Source organism: Mus caroli, unplaced genomic scaffold (assembly GCF_978045245.1).
Source record: "Mus caroli unplaced genomic scaffold, Mus_caroli_1 scaffold_7, whole genome shotgun sequence".
Taxonomy (NCBI): Eukaryota; Metazoa; Chordata; class Mammalia; order Rodentia; family Muridae; genus Mus; species Mus caroli.
This window is the reverse complement of record NW_028227262.1, coordinates 63,090,781-63,107,589: the sequence shown is the minus strand read 5'-3', so window position 1 is coordinate 63,107,589 and position 16,809 is coordinate 63,090,781. Positions and strand designations below refer to the sequence as shown.

The 16,809-nt window shown below is 50.4% G+C and overlaps 1 protein-coding gene across 3 annotated transcripts in view; it reads left to right on the top strand.

Moving 5' to 3' along the window:
* The window catches only part of Tgfa (transforming growth factor alpha), an 81,719-nt gene that overhangs the window by 21,353 nt on the left and 43,557 nt on the right, over positions 1 to 16,809 (top strand). For all 3 annotated transcript variants that reach the window (XM_085840418.1, XM_085840417.1, XM_085840419.1), the window contains exon 2: positions 13,263 to 13,316. In XM_085840418.1, the coding sequence (XP_085696544.1) occupies positions 13,263 to 13,316 (54 nt within the window). The remainder of the gene's footprint in view (positions 1 to 13,262; positions 13,317 to 16,809) is intronic.

The following is a 16,809-nucleotide window of genomic DNA, read 5'->3' as shown; positions in this document are numbered from 1 at the left end:
CTCAAAATACCCTGTCTCCTGTTGCCCATCCCTTTCCTAACTTCTTAGGCACCATGGCGCTTTTCAGACCGCCACACTTGTGTCTTCTTTAGTTCCCAGAGGGAATTCCCAGCCATTTCCAGTACAGCTTCTTTTACTTCTGGAACCTTATGATGTTTGGACTCTCCCCTGTCTCTTGGTAGCTTCATGATCTATTTGTGTGTGTGTGTGTGTGTGTGTGTGTGTGTGTGTGTACATGTATACATGAATGAGACCTATTCATTGCTACATAATTCCCATTCTGTAAGCATAACACAATTTATCATTTACCTGTGAAGGACAACTTAGTGGTGTCTAGGTTTGGGCAATTAACGGACAGCATCTATAGACACTCTGAGGAAGGTGCATTTTCCATTCTTTGATACACAGCAAGGGTAGCATATGGCTTGAGCCCCTAGCAGGACATGGTTACCCAAGCTTTTGAAGTACCCTCACCTCATCAGCTTCTTTGAAATGAGGTGTGGCCATTAGGCTGGACTTGATAGTGCCCTGAACAGGGACGATCCAATACCCTTGTCCCATGGCACCCTCCTCTGGGGTTTCAACATAGAGTCCTGTCTCCTTCCCTCCTTGCTGCTATGAGCTCCCTGCTGTTGTGAGACTGGAATCAGCCCAGCAGCAAATATTCGATTCTCCTTTCCTCCTTCTCTCTGCTCTTTCCCAACAGAAGCTGAAGGGGTGACTGTGGAGACGATGGAGGGCAGGCAGGGTGCTCCCACCCCATCTTCCATGATGTCTTCCAAAAACATGAGGATTCTAACTGTAGCTCTGGTTTCTTCCTTTCTTTCTTTCCTCCTTTCTTTCTTTCTTTCTTTCTTTCTTCTTTTCTTTTCTTTCTTTCTTTCTTTCTTTCTTTCTTTCTTTCTTTCTTTCTTTTTTTTGATATTCTAAACTGACATTAACAAAAATCACATGGTCGTCTGTCCCCAAGCTGAGTGGGCAGCGTAACCGACTCCCTACCAGTGTCTTCAGGGTCCAGCAATGAGACCTGGAGACATGACAACCCAAGTAGCCTGAGGAAAATACATCAGGGCCCCCCAAGCTAAGCTGTGGACCAGGAGAGCAGAATGCTCTGTCCCTCAAGACGCTGAGGGACGGCACTTCAGAATGGCCTTTGTTCATGGCAGGTCAACCTCCATACTATCCAGGCAGGTTTTGTGCTGTTCCACCGAGATGCCTCTGGTTCATGGAAAAAACAAACAAACAAACAAACAAATAAAAACAGACCAACAAATGCAGATAGACGGACATGGGATGGGATCAGAGCTAGCTGGAATAAGAGCACCCCACACCCTCCAGGGCAGGCTTTCCATAGTGCCAGTCTAGCCTCTGGAAGACCATTTTCCAGTCTCTGATGAAGGGCTCGTCAGCTATGTGACTGTCCCCAATTCCTTTCCCCTCCCTGTTGGCTGCTACTGCTCAGGCACAGTTGGGGGCTGACTGGCCTGGGGTGAAGGAATTTTCCCCTTTGGGGTCTAGAGTATCTTAGCTAGAAGCTCCAACTGTATCCTAAGAGGAGGAAAGCCCCATGCATTTTGGAAATTTAGTATCCCTGGCCTACCCACTGAGTACCAAGAGTGGCCTCTGTCATTGGTACAGTAATGAAACCCCTGTGGGGTTGAGATGACCATGCAAGGGTGCACTGCCAGTGGGAAGAAGCCCTGGCAGGAAGGGGAGGGGGTTGCTGGTTAGGGTGTCCTGGTAAAAGGCAGCAAGACACACACACACACACACACACACACACACACACACACACACTTACCCACACATGCATACCCTTCTTCCTTCCAGCCCTGGGCTTTTCTCACCTGCCCTTTTCCTTTTCCCTCTGGGTCACTCCTGCCTCTCACTTGGGACCCTGTCCATCTGCAGTGTTAAATGGATCCACCGAGCTAGCTGGTAACCTTCTAGGCATTGCCTCTTCCTCTCTATGACCATGCTTTTATCCCTTCCTCCCAGTTGCTTTCATACCCAGGCTAATACTGCACAGACATTAATCCTGCCAAGTTACACTTGCATCTGTGTTGGCCTGAGAAACTCCTTCCGAAGGGTGGTGCCTGGGTGTCCTGAGCCTTGGGGAGTTGTCACCACTCACTTGGGAAATGGAGCAGAGTTCAGGGACTGTTTACACACTCCTGAGAACTTCTAAGCCCCTGGCCAGGTGAGATATCTGCTTGTGGGCTAGCCACCAAGAAGGGAATATGCCCAGCTAGCACGAGGCTACCAATAGGCTAACTGTGTTGGTCAGTGTTAGGCTCCAAGGATGATTTGGACCACCATAGGCCAGGAAGATTGAGATGTCCTGGCGGGTCACACAAGTGGGGAAAGGACTCATACCATCTCTGTGGGCCTCACAGACTAGCAATGGCTTCCAGATTTGCTGGTAGCAAGTGGACTCTCTCTGTAGTAGCAAGGACATAAGAACAACTTCACTGTCACAGTAGCAGCCCGAAAGAGTCCCTTCATTTTTCAATTCAGGTAAAGCCAGATCCTTGGCTTTGGCAATGGAAAGAATTTCTGGGTGAGGCAGGATGAAGCAGGACTGATGTTTTTAAAGGTATTTCAAAATATAGATTTTAAAGCAATATGGTTAAGACATATCACAAAATAAAACACGTCAGAGAATGAGTGTGTGGGTTTCTCTGAAAGACAGCCCCCTTCATTGTTTTTTTACAGTAGTCATAGGAAGGATTTGGGTGGTTTTGAAGTTGTTATCTTCAAAGGATGGCGAAGGAACCAGAGTGAGGTCACCAGTGGTTCCCGAAGACAAGATCACACTTGAGAAAGGGAAGTCTAGATCACAGGGTTATAGAAAGGTAGGCTATCACCAGAAAAAGTCTAGATCACAGGGCTATAGGAAGGTAGACCATCGCCACTGTAAATAAATGTCTCTTTTGAGATTCCCAGAAAATAGAAGAGTAATAGGCCCTGCCCAAAGTCATACATGTTCAGGCCTTAAGTCTGGCTTATTACTTTATTTATGTTTTAAACCTTCCCAGTAGATGTTGGCCATTGTGCTTCTCACCTGGCCGGAAGCTCCTGGCTCTGGAGTAAGGGGCTCCTTTCCCTTCACAGGTCCCTATTATTTTTCCTGTCTTTCTATCCTGCCTCGTTCTCTGCCTGTTTCGGGCTCCAAGGCCTTCGGCTACATGGTTGGTACTATAACTTTGGTCACTTGAGCCCCTACCTTATGTCTGGCCCACTCCCCCATGCTATTCTTCATCCTTCTAGGACCTCTTCCGGAGACACCTTAAGGCCTGAACCAACAGTCAGCTGGCACTGGTTTCTGGAGCACTCATCTTGGTACAGTGCCTTTGCCATTTCCCAGCTCGGCCCTAGGAAATCTTGTTGGTGACTCAGCAACTGGGGACTCCAGCCAGCACTGCTGCCTTGCAGTTCCAGGAACTCAGATGGGGGTGGCTAGAGAGGCCCCCGAGGAAGAGGAAGCCTGACTCAGGACCCATCCCAGGTCTTTGATAAGCTTGACTGTGCGGAAGAGATCTAGAGATGGGCTCCCTCCTGGCAGGGAAGGGCATGGCACAGATCTTGTAGATAGGCCTTGCCAAGGGCCTTCCTCGCCCCAGGACACACACACAGCTCCGTATCCTGGCAAATAACTGACTGAGCCAGAGCTATGTTGTCAGGCCTGTATGTGGTGTGTGTACTCGGCAGGCAAGCCTCAGCAAGCAGCAGAGTGAGTTGGGCTGCTGAGTGGGTGAGAGGTCAGGACAAGGACCAGGGGTCTTTGTGGCATGCAATATGTCTTGGCTTACAAGTGTCTTTAGGAATGGAAGCGTCTCAGTGGGACTGGTGGGTCTCCTGCAAGCACCTCTCCAACTTTCCTCATTAGCTGTGTCTCCCTGTTTAATTTACCTTGGGAGGTTTCCAGCCGGTCAGAATGCACCACCTCTTTTTGCAGTCAGGTTGACTCTGCCGACCCCAGGACTGTGATGTCAGTTTTAGGCATGTATTAGGATCTAAACTCTAAACAGCTCAAAGCACACTGCAAACATTTGATTGACCTTTGACACAGGGGAAGACTGAGTAGCTTTAATAAATCTGAGACTATGGAGAACAGGGTCTGGGCTGTGAGAGGGAGAGAGAAACTGGGAACCCCAGATGGTCTGTACGCAGGAGCCAAGTGGGATCTAGCACTGGCCCTGGCACTAATGAGCATCCGGTAGCTCAGGGAAGTCAAAGGCCCTGCCTGCAGGAGTGACAGCACATGGCAAGAAGTGGGAGCACCTAGATGGGCTTAGACAATGGGGTGGAGCATTGTGGGGAACAATTGAGCTTGTGTATTTAGGCAACCTGGACCAGGTAGATCCTTTCTTCCCTGGACCTGGGAAGAAATAATACGAAGTAGACCTGGCAGGAGCTCCTCTGATGCTTTGACAGCAGGTCTACGAGGTACCTCCTTTTTTAAAGAGCCCAAGCACACACTGGTTGCACTGGCTTCCATAGAATATACTCAGCTCTCCTTGGAGCAGTCCCAGAGAGCCAAGACTGAGGAAACAAAAACTTTCCTGGGGCAGGTTGAGGGTCACTGGGCAGGCCAGTTCCACAACCCACCCTCGAGGAGAACCTGAGTCATGATTTTCTATATCACAAATTATCACTTCCAGGTAACAGATACATCTACTTGAATTTCTACCCAAGTGTAGGTTCTTATCTCTGGCTGCTTAGCCTAGTCATTCAACAGGCCAGCTTCATGCCTCCAACCCAAGGTTTTAGGCTTAAACAAATGGTCAGAGAGCCAGGCACAGATGGATGGATATGGCACAGTGGGATGGGGTGACAGGGGCAGGAGCACTCTGGCTCCACTGGGGCAGAGCAATCACCTCACTCTGTCTTAGCTCCTCAGAGACCATTTCTAATGTCCATTGTGGTGGTTTTTAAGAAGTGGTAGGGTGGCTTACAGGAAGAGGACTGTGTGGGTTGTAAGTGATGGGCCTCTTTGTCACCAGTCTCTCCAACACCTATTCAGCCATGGTAATAGATTCTCAGTCACTACTTGAATGAATGAATGAATGAATGAATGGTAAGAATTCAAGTATAATCCATATCCCCTGGAATCTGAATAAAAGAACCCAGAGATGTAGAAAGAGAGGAGTCTAAACAGAAAATTCTGGGGAAGGGTGGGTTTCTGGGATCCCCCCTCTCAGGTTCCCCATTATCACCTCCAACTCTCTTTCCAATAGGAAGACCTCTTAGAGAAACTCGGTCAAACCAAAGTGGGTACCAGATGTTAGGCCAAGCACGGGGCTAGTGAATACAGGAAACAACCACATCCTGGGTACAGATGGACAAATCTCAAGGTAGAATAGATGGGGAGCTGAAAAGGGCATGATTGTTTCCCATAGGTGAAACACCTGGCCTTGGAGTGTCAGGTATGATCTCCACAGGGACTGAGGGGCCCAGATGTGAGAGAACACTTTAGAGACAGAGTTACCTGCCCATGGGCATACACAAGTCACATGCATTTCCAAGCACAATGTGATGTTCTAAAGTACACAGCAACCGAGATCAGGGTAATTCGCAATCCATTGCCCTAAACAACTATTGATAAGAGCAGTCGAGTGTGATGGGGCAAGCCTGAGATCCCACACTAGGGAGATGGAGGCAGGACCTCCAAGGTCATCCTTGACTACATAGTACATTGAAGGGCAGTCTGGGCTTTATTAATTGAACCCTGTCTCTAAAATAAAAGAAATGGGAAGAAATGCTCATTCGGAGCGGCAGGTTTCTCACAGATCCCCTAATTCCTGTGTCACAATGACTTTGTCCAGGAGATGGATTCTGTGGCCTTTTACAATGAAGGAAAATAGGCCCCAACAGTTCCACAGAGGTCAGAGTTGCAAGGCCCCCAAGCAGCATGCTAAGTGAGGGCCTTGGGATGCCTGGCTGCAGCTGGGGTAGGCAGTGGGAGTCCAAGCACTAGAGAGAGGCTGCAGGGGCATGTGGGTGTGGTATGTGGGGCGTGGTGTGTGTATGTGTGTGTGTGTGTGTGTGTGTGTGTGTATTTGGATATTTGAGGGGAGAACATTGTTGTTCCTTTGGGAGAGGCTGGCCTCAAACTCACAATGTAGCAGTGGATGACCTTGAAGGAAGATAACCCTCCTCCTTCAATCACCTGGACCGCGACCGCGGTTCAGCCCCACCGTGCCTGACTTTTCAGGCTATGTGTTTTAAATCTTCCTCAGGACTCCAGCCTGGGCTGTAAATTGGGCAAGGATCTGGTCCAGAATGCTGGCTCTCTCTCTCTCTCTCTCTCTCTCTCTCTCTCTCTCTCTCTCTCTCTCTCTCACTCTGTCAGCCAGCGCAAAGGCAGGAAGGCCTCAGAAGAACCGGTTTGGCAACTGCTGTACTTCCCTGAGAGGCACTGAGGCCTAGACTGGGGAGGCCCCGGGATCCAGGGATGGATAAAGTGTCCCTGTGGGGGCTGGCTGTGTAGGAGGGCTTGGCTTGGATTGCAAAGTAGAGGGAGGGGCTGACCTGGTCATCAGGCCTCCCCGAAACAGGAGGAGGTGGAGGAGGGCATGAGTTTATTTTTGACCTTGTAACTTGGGGAGCAGGCCCTGTTGGAGGGTGAGGCTAGAGATGGTATTTGGGGCGGGAGTCAGGACAGGCATCTAGGATGGTCTTGGTGACTTTCTAGTTGGGGGACACTGCCACTGCCCCAAGTGTCTTGAATATTTAGAGAGGAGATCACAGATTTCTTGCTTTTTTTTTTTTTGGTTTTTCGAGACAGGGTTTCTCTGTGTAGCCCTGGCTGTCCTGGAACTCATTCTGTAGACCAGGCTGGCCTCGGACTCAGAAATTCGCCTGCCTCTGCCTTCCAAGTGCTAGGATTAAAGTCATGAGCCACCATGCCCGGCTTTTTTTTAAAATAAGACTTATTTTCATTTTTAAGTGTGTGTCTGTGACTGTGTGTGTCTGGGTACACACCTGAGCTCAGGTACCCAGGTGCTTCTGGATTCCCTGGAGTTACAGGAGATTGTGAGCAACATGATGTGGGTGTTGGGACCCAAACTCAGTGCCTGTGACAACAGTTCCTGCTCTAACTGCTGTGCCATCTCCAGACCCACATCCTTTCCTTTTCTTTCTTTCCCCCTCTCCTTCTTGCTGCCTTACATCTTCCTCCCAGTCTGACCCTCTTTTTCTCACTATGTAGATGTTGGCTCGGTATTTGATTTCATTGGTGTAAATAGACAGTAACTTTTGTTTATTAAATCCTAAAAGCAAGGTCAGTGTCCTGTCATACCAGTGGGCTTCAGCAATGTGACCCTGGCTCTCAAGAGGCCACTTTGTTGCATTCCCTTCTAGGAGTCCTGAGGGACAATAGAGTGGATAACTGCCCCTACTCCCCTGGATTCTGGGGAGTTCTGGTGCATGAAGAGGCAACCTCAGGGGTGGCCAGGGCCAGTGGGCAGGCATACAGTGCTCTGAGGAAGCGATGTACCCATCTCACTTCATCTTTGCTGTAGGCCTCTGAGGAGATCCTATTCTTGTTTGACAGAAGAATTTCAAAGCTGGTTACTGACTGATAAGGGCATGAACCCAGGTCTGTGGCAAACTCTAGGTATACCTAAATCAGAATTCAGAAACGGCAGAGGTTGGGATGCCCAACCCCTGGGATGCCCAACCCCTTTGCCTCTTCTCCACCTCTCTGTCCTTTAGAGTCACTCCTAGACCTAGAATGATGTGGAAAATTCCTTTGAGCTTTCAAGTGATGGCTGAGGACCATTGATATACAGTCACCAGAAGCCCGCCAGAAGATATTGCCTTAGACTTGCCAATAGGAAATTAGCTGCTTAAGGGACCCCAGTGGTTGGTAGGACAGTGAGCTGAGGGACCCAAGCTCGCTCTTATGGGTTGTGACTTCCAGATAGACTGGTAAGCCATTGAGTCTGTGCTGGAGATATAGAAGTGGAAAGTACCCTGATTTGATATCTGATCCAGAGCCTGATAGTTTGTATTATTCCACGTAAAAATGGAAGATAAAATTATCATAAAAGCACCCCTTGCTGAGACTATGTGCAGAGTTACTGACCTCTAATTCCAGGCAGAGGACTTACTCAGAAGGAGTCAAAACAAAGTCAGTTGTCCTCACTAGCTGGCCGAGAAGGTGGACAGACAGCCCTCTGTCTTCATAGCTTCCTGTAATCGGGAGACTTAGCCAGCCTCCAACAGCTCTGCCATTTAAAGACAGAGTCCTAGGTTAGACAAAAGAAGCATGGTGGACCTGCTTCCAATCCTAGCTCTCAGGAGGCTGAGATAGGAGGATTGCTGTGGATTCAAGATCCGCCTGAACTACCTGGCAGAAAAGGAGGAAGACGGAAAGGGAAGAGAGGGAGAGGAGGACTTCCTAAAGAAAACACAGCCCTAGACAAAGCTAGGCTCTGGGCTCCTGTCTGCCTCCATTCCCCCATTCTACTGAGCGTGTCTTTCTTGCCTTAGCCAAAAGGGGAGGAGAAGGATTGGGGTCTGCAAGGGGTGGTTTTGTTTTCTTCTTTTGAGGCAAGGACACAAGTAGCAGAGCTGTCCTTGAATTCCCCGTGTAGCTGAGGATGGCTTTGAACCTATGATACTCTCATTTCTACTTCCTGAGTTTGGAGTTCCAGAAGGCACAACCACACCTGGCTTTACATAGACAGATATGGACCTTGTGGGATGGAGGCTACAGCCTGGTTCTATGCTGGCACCGTCTTACCTCCAGAGCAGAAGCGTTATACAAGTTGTGCACCCCTATTCTGAAAACCTGAGGGTTCAAAGCCTGAAAGGTTTTCAATGCCCACGTGAGGCCTCAAGGGGAAGATTCCACATCTGACCTTCTGGAATGGGTCACAGTCACCAGGCCAGCAGCCTAAAGTTTACTGAGCCAAATGACACTGAGTCTATTCACAGGACATGCATATGAAACAAATTAATTTTCTATTTGTGACTTTGCTCCTGTTCCCAAGATATCTCAACATCTACATACAAATATTCCAAAATAAAATTCCAAACGTTTAAAAAAAGACTGGGCTGGGAAGATTATTGGATCGTTAAGGTGGTTGCCCTGCAAGTCTAAGGAGCTGAGTTCGACCCCCAGAACCCATGGGAAAAAGTCGGCACCAATGTTGTGCATTTGAAATCCCAGCATAGAGAGGCAGAGATGGGCAGATTCCTGGGGCTCCCTGGAGTTCCAGGCCAGGCAAATGCCCTGTGTCCCTACAAACTAACAAGAGGCTGGAAAGATGACTCAGCAGTTAAGAGCACTTTGTTGCTCCTCCAGAGGTCCCAGGTTCCACTCCTAGCACCCACATGGCAGCTCACAGCCATCCGTAACTCCCATTCCATGTTGTATCAGGACCCACGTCCTGACCCAGCACTGGCCTTTGCCAGTGAGTTCCCCACCAGATTCTCTCTCTCTGGATGTCAAGGTCCCTCCTGTGAGTTGGAGGACTGCTCTGGAGGTAGGGTGACTACAGAAAGAGCCCTCTGTCCCATGAGGCCATCTGTTTAAGTGACTCATTCTTGGGCCCCTTGTCTTTCTAAACACCTTGCCTCACTGTCCCCAGAGTTCTCTCTGTCCTGTTTGGCCAGTTCCTCTAAGGTTCCTCTGCAGCCTTGCCTGGCTTCCTCTGAGGAGCTGGTGCACAGTACCTCTGGGAGCAGGGCCAAGTGTAAACTGACACCTCTTCCCAGGAGACACAGGGAGGCTCTTCTCCACTCAGGAATTTGTAAGGCAAGATGCTTACTGGTCTGTGTTGGCAGGGCCTAGGATCTGGGTCACCCATTCACAAGAATTCTTGTACCACTGGCAGCCTGGGTGACCTTGTACTAAGCTACCGAGCCCCACTGGGTGGCTATTCACATCTTCTGTGGCTCCTCCTCTGTTCCTCAAATGAGACAGAGGAAGAAAAAAGGCTCGCCACCCTCAAGTGCGCATGTATCCTTCTGTCCCACTCCAGCACAGCTCCTGGCCACCCCCACCCTATGCTGCTCTTGAGCCCAGAGCATCTTCACCCAAAGGTGCCTGCCGTGATCATGATCCACCTCCCCATCTTCCTTTGACCCCAGAACCTCACCCAACCTTGCCCTTCCCTCTGAAGCCAAGCATAGAGGTCCAAACACAAGAGGGATGTGGAGCTCTTGCGAGGTTCTCACTGAGCCATTCGGTCGAGGAAGTTAGAGCCCAGGCGCGAACACAGGCTGCAGTAGAGGCCAGGGTAGACATACTCACCTCTGCTGGGGCAGCCAGGAGCCTGAAGATGCCTCTCTTGGGACTGGGCACTACAGCTGAATGTCCCAGAAGAGGTGATTGCCAAGTGATGGGCAGTGAGGTCAGAGAGTACTGTCCCGGGCTAAAAGAACAGCATGGGTCCCTGTCCAGAACTGTCCATCTCAGTCAGGCATGGGGCTGAAGTATGAATGCCCCTGCTCTAGGACCCAGGGGAACAAGAGTACCTACAAAATGGCACTCCTGCAATTCCATCATGTATAGGTTTGGGCGTGGCTCCTCTTCTGCAACCCCACAATGCATGGGTTAACCTTGTTTCTACCAATAGTTTCTGAGCCGCAAATAGCAGTAATTATAAGTGTGGAGAGTTCACCTTGCCTTGAGGCCTGGGTCCCAGTGTGTGTTGAAAGCAGAGACCAGACTTCCCTAAAGATACACTTCCGTTGTGGGTGGCTTTTCCCTCAGCACTACACACTGGCCTCCTTGGCTTTTTGAAGTGTGCAGTTGGGATTTCCCCACTTTGTAGCTACTTAGACAGACATCAGAATGAGACCCTGGCAGGAGAGCCTTGAAAGGATGCCTGTCCTTGAGGGAGGAGAGCTGGCTGGGTGGCCCTACAGCCTGCCTTCCCATCCTCAGGACCAGTGCCAGGTGGCTTTGACATCCAGCCTAGAGGGACTAATGGCTCCTTCCTGCTGCTGAGTCTGAGCCTAGACTGTATCTTTCTGAGCCCTGGTGGTGACAGCCAGTTCTGTGGTGGCCCCTTGGCTTCTCAGAGCCTCATGTCTGCCAAGGCCCATGTTCCTAGAAGGCCTTCAGATACCAGGCCACGTGCAGAGGCTGCTGGCTCCCCAGCACATACAGATGGAGCAGCCCTCGGGCCTGACGTATGGGGAAACTGAGGGCAAGGAAAAAAATACCTCAAGAGACGAGGTTGTGGCCTCTGGAAGACCTCTGGGCCTGTTAGGTTTACAGGTTAAGCCAGGAGAGTCATACTGGGTGGGAACACACCTAATGGTGTGTCAGGCCAGCCAGGGCACAGTCACTTAACAGAGTCGTGAACACTGCAAGTGGGCAGACTCAAGTCTCATCATAATATAGGACCTTGAACAGATTTCTGAATGTTTCTAAGCCTCTGTTTCCTGGGCATCCCCAAGGGCAGAGGGGCTGGGAGGAACCTACATCTAGGGTCATGAACCAGACAAGGCAAGAATACAGAAACCCATGCAAGTTGCAGAATGGTGGAACCCCACCTGAAACGAGAGGCTCGGCCTCATTCTGCCTGTCCCAAGGCCCACAGCAGCTAGAATGGAACGAGTGCATCACGGGGATTGGAAGTACAGAAGGGAACTGTTATTGTCACCCTTTCTAGAATCATAAATAAAAGCAAAGTGTTGTTCATTCCTCAGAGGAACATGTGTTCTCTGTAGCCATTAATTAGTTCCTGAAATGCCTTCATGAGCCTGGCAATAGGCAGCTGACAGGTGAGAGAGAAGCAGAGGAATGGAAGAGTTTTGTGCCAGGCAAGGGACTGGCCCCAGCACACACGCAATCTCCTGTCTTTCCTCCAGAAGCTGGTGGGGCCAGGATCGGTGCCAGGTTTGTGCAATTCGCCCTGACAGAAAGGGTTCAGGCAGGGAGGTGGCATCAGGATCCCTCGGTAGTTTGGGAACAGTTGCTGCTGACAGGCTGGTCATACTCTCTGTCCTGAGGTATGCCGGGCACCTTCCATGTCAGCTTTGGCTGATTATGGGTCACTGGCTGACTTCAGCCCACAGTGATTTGTGTCAGTGCCCACAGTGTCAGGATGTGACTGTCCCACAGCTCTGAGTGCGCAACCCCCAAGTTTTCTGGCTCTGGCAGGAACAGAACCCTGGGTTCCACATGACAGATGTCCCTTTGAAACGTGTCTGGGGACTCCTATGAACATGTGGGCTGTAGGAAGGAACCGCTTCTCCTGAGAAACAGGAGCCCACTGTTGCACCCTCTGCAATCACGTGGTAGAGGGACAGACGAGACCTATCTTGATTTCGGCAGTGGCTTAGGGAATCAGCCTTCTAGAACGGTCTGCCTGAGGCCCAGCCTCCTCTGCAGGGCTGCTCAAGGCATATCTCTGCCTTCAAACACTCACAAGAGCTTCCTATTTTATGTGAACTTACTGCTCTGTTTCCAGAAACTTCCACCACTGTAACATGAGGACACATATGGGTCACCTGTTGGCAGAGGTGGCTTTACAGGTCATAGAGAGGCTCTGTGTATAGGTTTGACACTGTGCTGTCTTGGAGTTCTCATGACTATATTAGAGTCTGTCTCATGAGGGAAACCAATAGGAGCCTTAGTTTCCAGGGTCCTGCCTAGTGCCACCACTGGGTTTCCATTCATGGGTCATTGTCCCTGCCATGCTCAGCACCTAATGGGGCCTGGATATGCCTGAGTACCTCCCCATGACCTCTCAGGGAACAGTGCAGTGACAGTTCTTGCCATCTGTCCTCAGCCAGGCTCCTTGTACATCTGTTTGTGACAGTGCAATGCTCTGCGGTCCCCATCCTCCTAGGCTAGGGACAGCCGGTCTCAGGGAAGCAGAGATTCCTCACTAGACCCCAGCTATGTCTCAGTACATTGCTTCAGCTAGAGGGAAGTCTAACTGTCATACATGGCCCCTGTGTGAGTATGGGAGTGCTGTACCCAACCTGTACCCTCACACCCAAAAGGTGGCAACAACATACCCAGCAAACAGAAACCACCACAAAAGGCGGAGAGACTACAGGCAGAGAAAGGCACTAATCGTTCCCTCTGCTCCCTCCCAGAGCATATCTCCCCTGGTCTTGGCACAAGGGCCCTCTGCTTTCCTTTGTATCAAGCCCCTCAAAGGAGGTAGCCAGACACAACTAGTGGCCCCTCCATAAAATCCTGAAGTCTTTGCCTTTCAAAGGGCCTGGCCTCCAAGGACGTCCACTTCTGAGGAGACACTAACCCATCCTCTCTGCTTCCCCCACAGGTATCCTGTTAGCTGTGTGCCAGGCTCTGGAGAACAGCACGTCCCCCCTGAGTGGTGAGTCTATCCTCCCCTGGGTATGGATGGGTGTGGGTCCTGCCTCTCATCTAGAAAGCTCCTTCCCAGGGATATGTCTCTGACCTTGAGCCCTATCTGTCTCCTCTGAGCAGGCAGAGGAGAGCCTAGTGGAAGGCCTTCATGGCCCGAGGGGGCTGTACATATGTACCGCAGGGGCCGTCTTCACCTGTTGAGACACCCAGTGTGAGCAAGTGAAATGGGGCCTGCAGGAAGAGCTTGACGCTGTCCATACTTTACCAGGTTATGTGATGATGACTAGATTTCTGCAGCTCCTGCCAGATTTGCCCAGTGGCACCTTTGGTTAGGTTTATTTCTATCTATCTCTCTCTGTGTCTCTCTCTGTCTCTGTCTCTGTCTCTGTCTCTCTCTGTCTCTGTCTCTCTCTGTCTCTGTCTCTCTCTCTCTGTTTCTCTCTCTGTCTCTGTCTCTGTCTCTCTCTCTCTCTCTGTCTCTCTCTCTCTCTCTGTACTCCTAAGAGTTGGGAGACAAAGCCCCCACCTTCTCAGTGTCCCAGGGAAACCCATTCTGTTTCCTGGGCTCCTAGCCAGTGGCCTCTGTTTGTGCATAGTAATGGTGGTCTTAATGATTTTGATTCCTGCGTTGCTGTGTGTTGGGACAGGACTGTGTGCATGTGTTCAGGTACTCATGGTTGTATGACAGGCACTTACCCACTGAGCCATCTGGCAAGTACCAGATGCCATAGCAACACAGCCTGGGCATGAGGGAACTTGGACATGAGGCCAGGCAGGAGCTGCCACTTGTTCTGGTACCTGATGGAAATCTCAGCAGGCCGCTTGGAGGGCGGGGTGGTGGGGTGGCGGGGGGTGAGGGGGGAGCTGAGATGCTGTGTACGTGGCCCTGCTCTGCCTTGCACCCTTCTAGACCAAACTGTGCACCTGAAGCATGCAGGCCTTGGGGGTGGGCCAGCCAGGTGGAATGGAGACCTGCTGGCCACTGAGTCACTCCTGAGGCAAACAGGGTCTGAGGGTATCCCACTTGAGTCTGCTCCCTTGGGGCCCTGGAATGGCTCTGGCTGAGTCTCTTTAAAGTGTTGCAGGCTCTCCTGGCAGACCTGGTTCTTCAGCCAGGAAAAGGGCCGTGCCTACCCTGCCAGAAGCCTCAGTTCCCTCTTTCCCTTCTGGATCTCCCCCCTCCCCCCGGGGAATGTGCCCAGCATCAGCAAGCATTTAGGGTTTACCTCCCTCACACAGAGGCCCCCAAGTCTGCTCAGTCCCCTGCTCTGCTGTCTGAAACTGTCATGGAGGCCCAGGTTAGCAGGCAGAGCAGCATACAACATTGTGTGTTGTACAGAAGCCACCAAGCCACTTCTCTGGGAACAAGGTGGCTACCTGCCCAGCCTCTGGCTGCTCTCAGTTGGGTGGATGAGTTAGATGTGGGACTGGTTCTCTTGGGTTTTGCACACTTTATAACCTGGGTCCTGGGACTCGGGGGGAGGGGCCAGCAATCAAGTTCAAACAGTGGTGACTGTGTCACTGTGAACTCTCCAAAGGTTGGGTGACTAAGCTGGGCTTGCCTGTCACACTTTCTCTTCTTTTAAGTGACTTTACCAATAGGACTGCTTAGTCTGTTCTACCCAGATCTGCTTCCCCATAGAGCTGAAATCCTAAGGTGGGGGCAGCTCCCATGTCCCTGTGCATGTTTGGCTCATGGGTGCATAGGCACACGTGTGCTCACATGCATGTAGAAGCTGGGTAACAGCTTTGAACATCAGCCTTAGAAGCACTGTCCATCTGTTTTGAGAGAGGGTCTCTCAGGGCTTGGAGTACTTTAAATGGACTAGACCAGCTGGCCCACAAGGTCCTATAGTCTCTGCCTCTGGGCACTTGGATTGAAAGCACTCAGCCACAGCTTTCTCTCTAAGGTGGTTCTGGGGATCTAACTCAGATCCCTGCACTTGAGCAGCAGGCCCTCTGCTGACTAGGCCATCGTCTCCCCAGCCCTCAGTTTTAATTTGCGATTATTATGGAGTGTTTTGTTTTGTTTTGTTTTATGTTGCCCAATATGTGTACTTCTTTCCAGGTGAACACTGTTTTTGAAAAATCCATTTATTTATATACTGAGTGACTTCAGTGACTAAGCTCCCCTCCCTCTATGTCCTGGGTATTGGTGGGCTCATATACTAAATTCCAGAAACTTCCATTAGGGGTTAAGAAGAGGAATTCCTGGACAGTAGCAAATGGGCATGGCTCTCTACTCTGTTGGCCAGAACTAGAAGCACATGGGTCTACCTCCAGTTTTGATAAATCCCCCAAATGACAACTGTGCAGCAAAGGGCCTCTGGCACTCATAGGGTGAGGCCCAGCATCACAGAGCATTGTGGAGAGGAAATTGTAGGCTCCCTGTGCCAACCAAGGGTGGGACATAGGCTCAGAGGAGCACAGGGTTTGTCCCCTGAGCTTTTTATAAGCATTGGAGGAAACATGCATGCTATTAGAGCAGACAGTTGCTCTGGAACTTTCTTGGTAAGATCTTATTTTGTTCCTTTTCCTTAGATCCCCAAATACGGAGGGTGGAGGAACCCAGAGGTATGGGAAACTGGGTTGCATCATTGACTGCTTCTCAGGCGTTTACTTTGGGTGGGACAGTGAAGAACATGGGCCTTGGGGAGGAGGCCAGGATCCTGTGGTGGGGCCCACTTACTTTCAGACTTTCCAAGTTCCTGAGCATGTTAGTCCTCAACTATCTGCTTAGATTCCCTCATCTGTGGGACTGGACTGAGCAATAGCCTGAGAATCTCCACACGCTGTCCTGATGGACAAGGAGAGGCCTTGGAGGCCTGGTAGGGAGATCCTGAAGATGCCTTTACGCTTTTTAGGAATCACTGTTGTCAAGGATCAATTGGTGATGCCTGCACACAGCCAGGTAGGAAAGTGGTGGTCTAACTGCCCTGCAGAGTTGGCCCTCCATATCTACAGATGCTGCCTCTGAAAGCCAAAGGATAAACGGGTCAGAAATACCTGGGAAAATGGAACGCATAGCAAATATGTATAAACTTTCTCCCCCAAAGTATTTACAAAACATCAACAGTATGGCCACTATCTATGCACTGCTGGCGTATATAGTAATGAAGAGTCTGTTCTAAATGCACAGAGGGGCTAGGGAGATGGCTTGGCGCAATTGTGAAGAGCAGGGTTCATATCCTCCGAACCCACGTAGGAAATGGACAGGCATGGGGGTTCCCTGTAATCCCAGGATGCAGGGGGCAAGACAGCTTAGGGCAAGCTGGTTAAGTTAGACGAGCTGAAGCAGTGGGAGTCAAACTCAACAATACAGTGAAGAACAAGGATATTAACTTTGGGCCTCCATGCACACATGTGCACACACACACACATTACTAAATGTGTGGGAACATGAGTGTACTGTCCATGTTTAATCTACACCCTGTCCTGGAAGGACTTGAGCATCCATGGGTTTCAGTTCAGTTGGATTCTTGCTTCATACAGAAGGACAG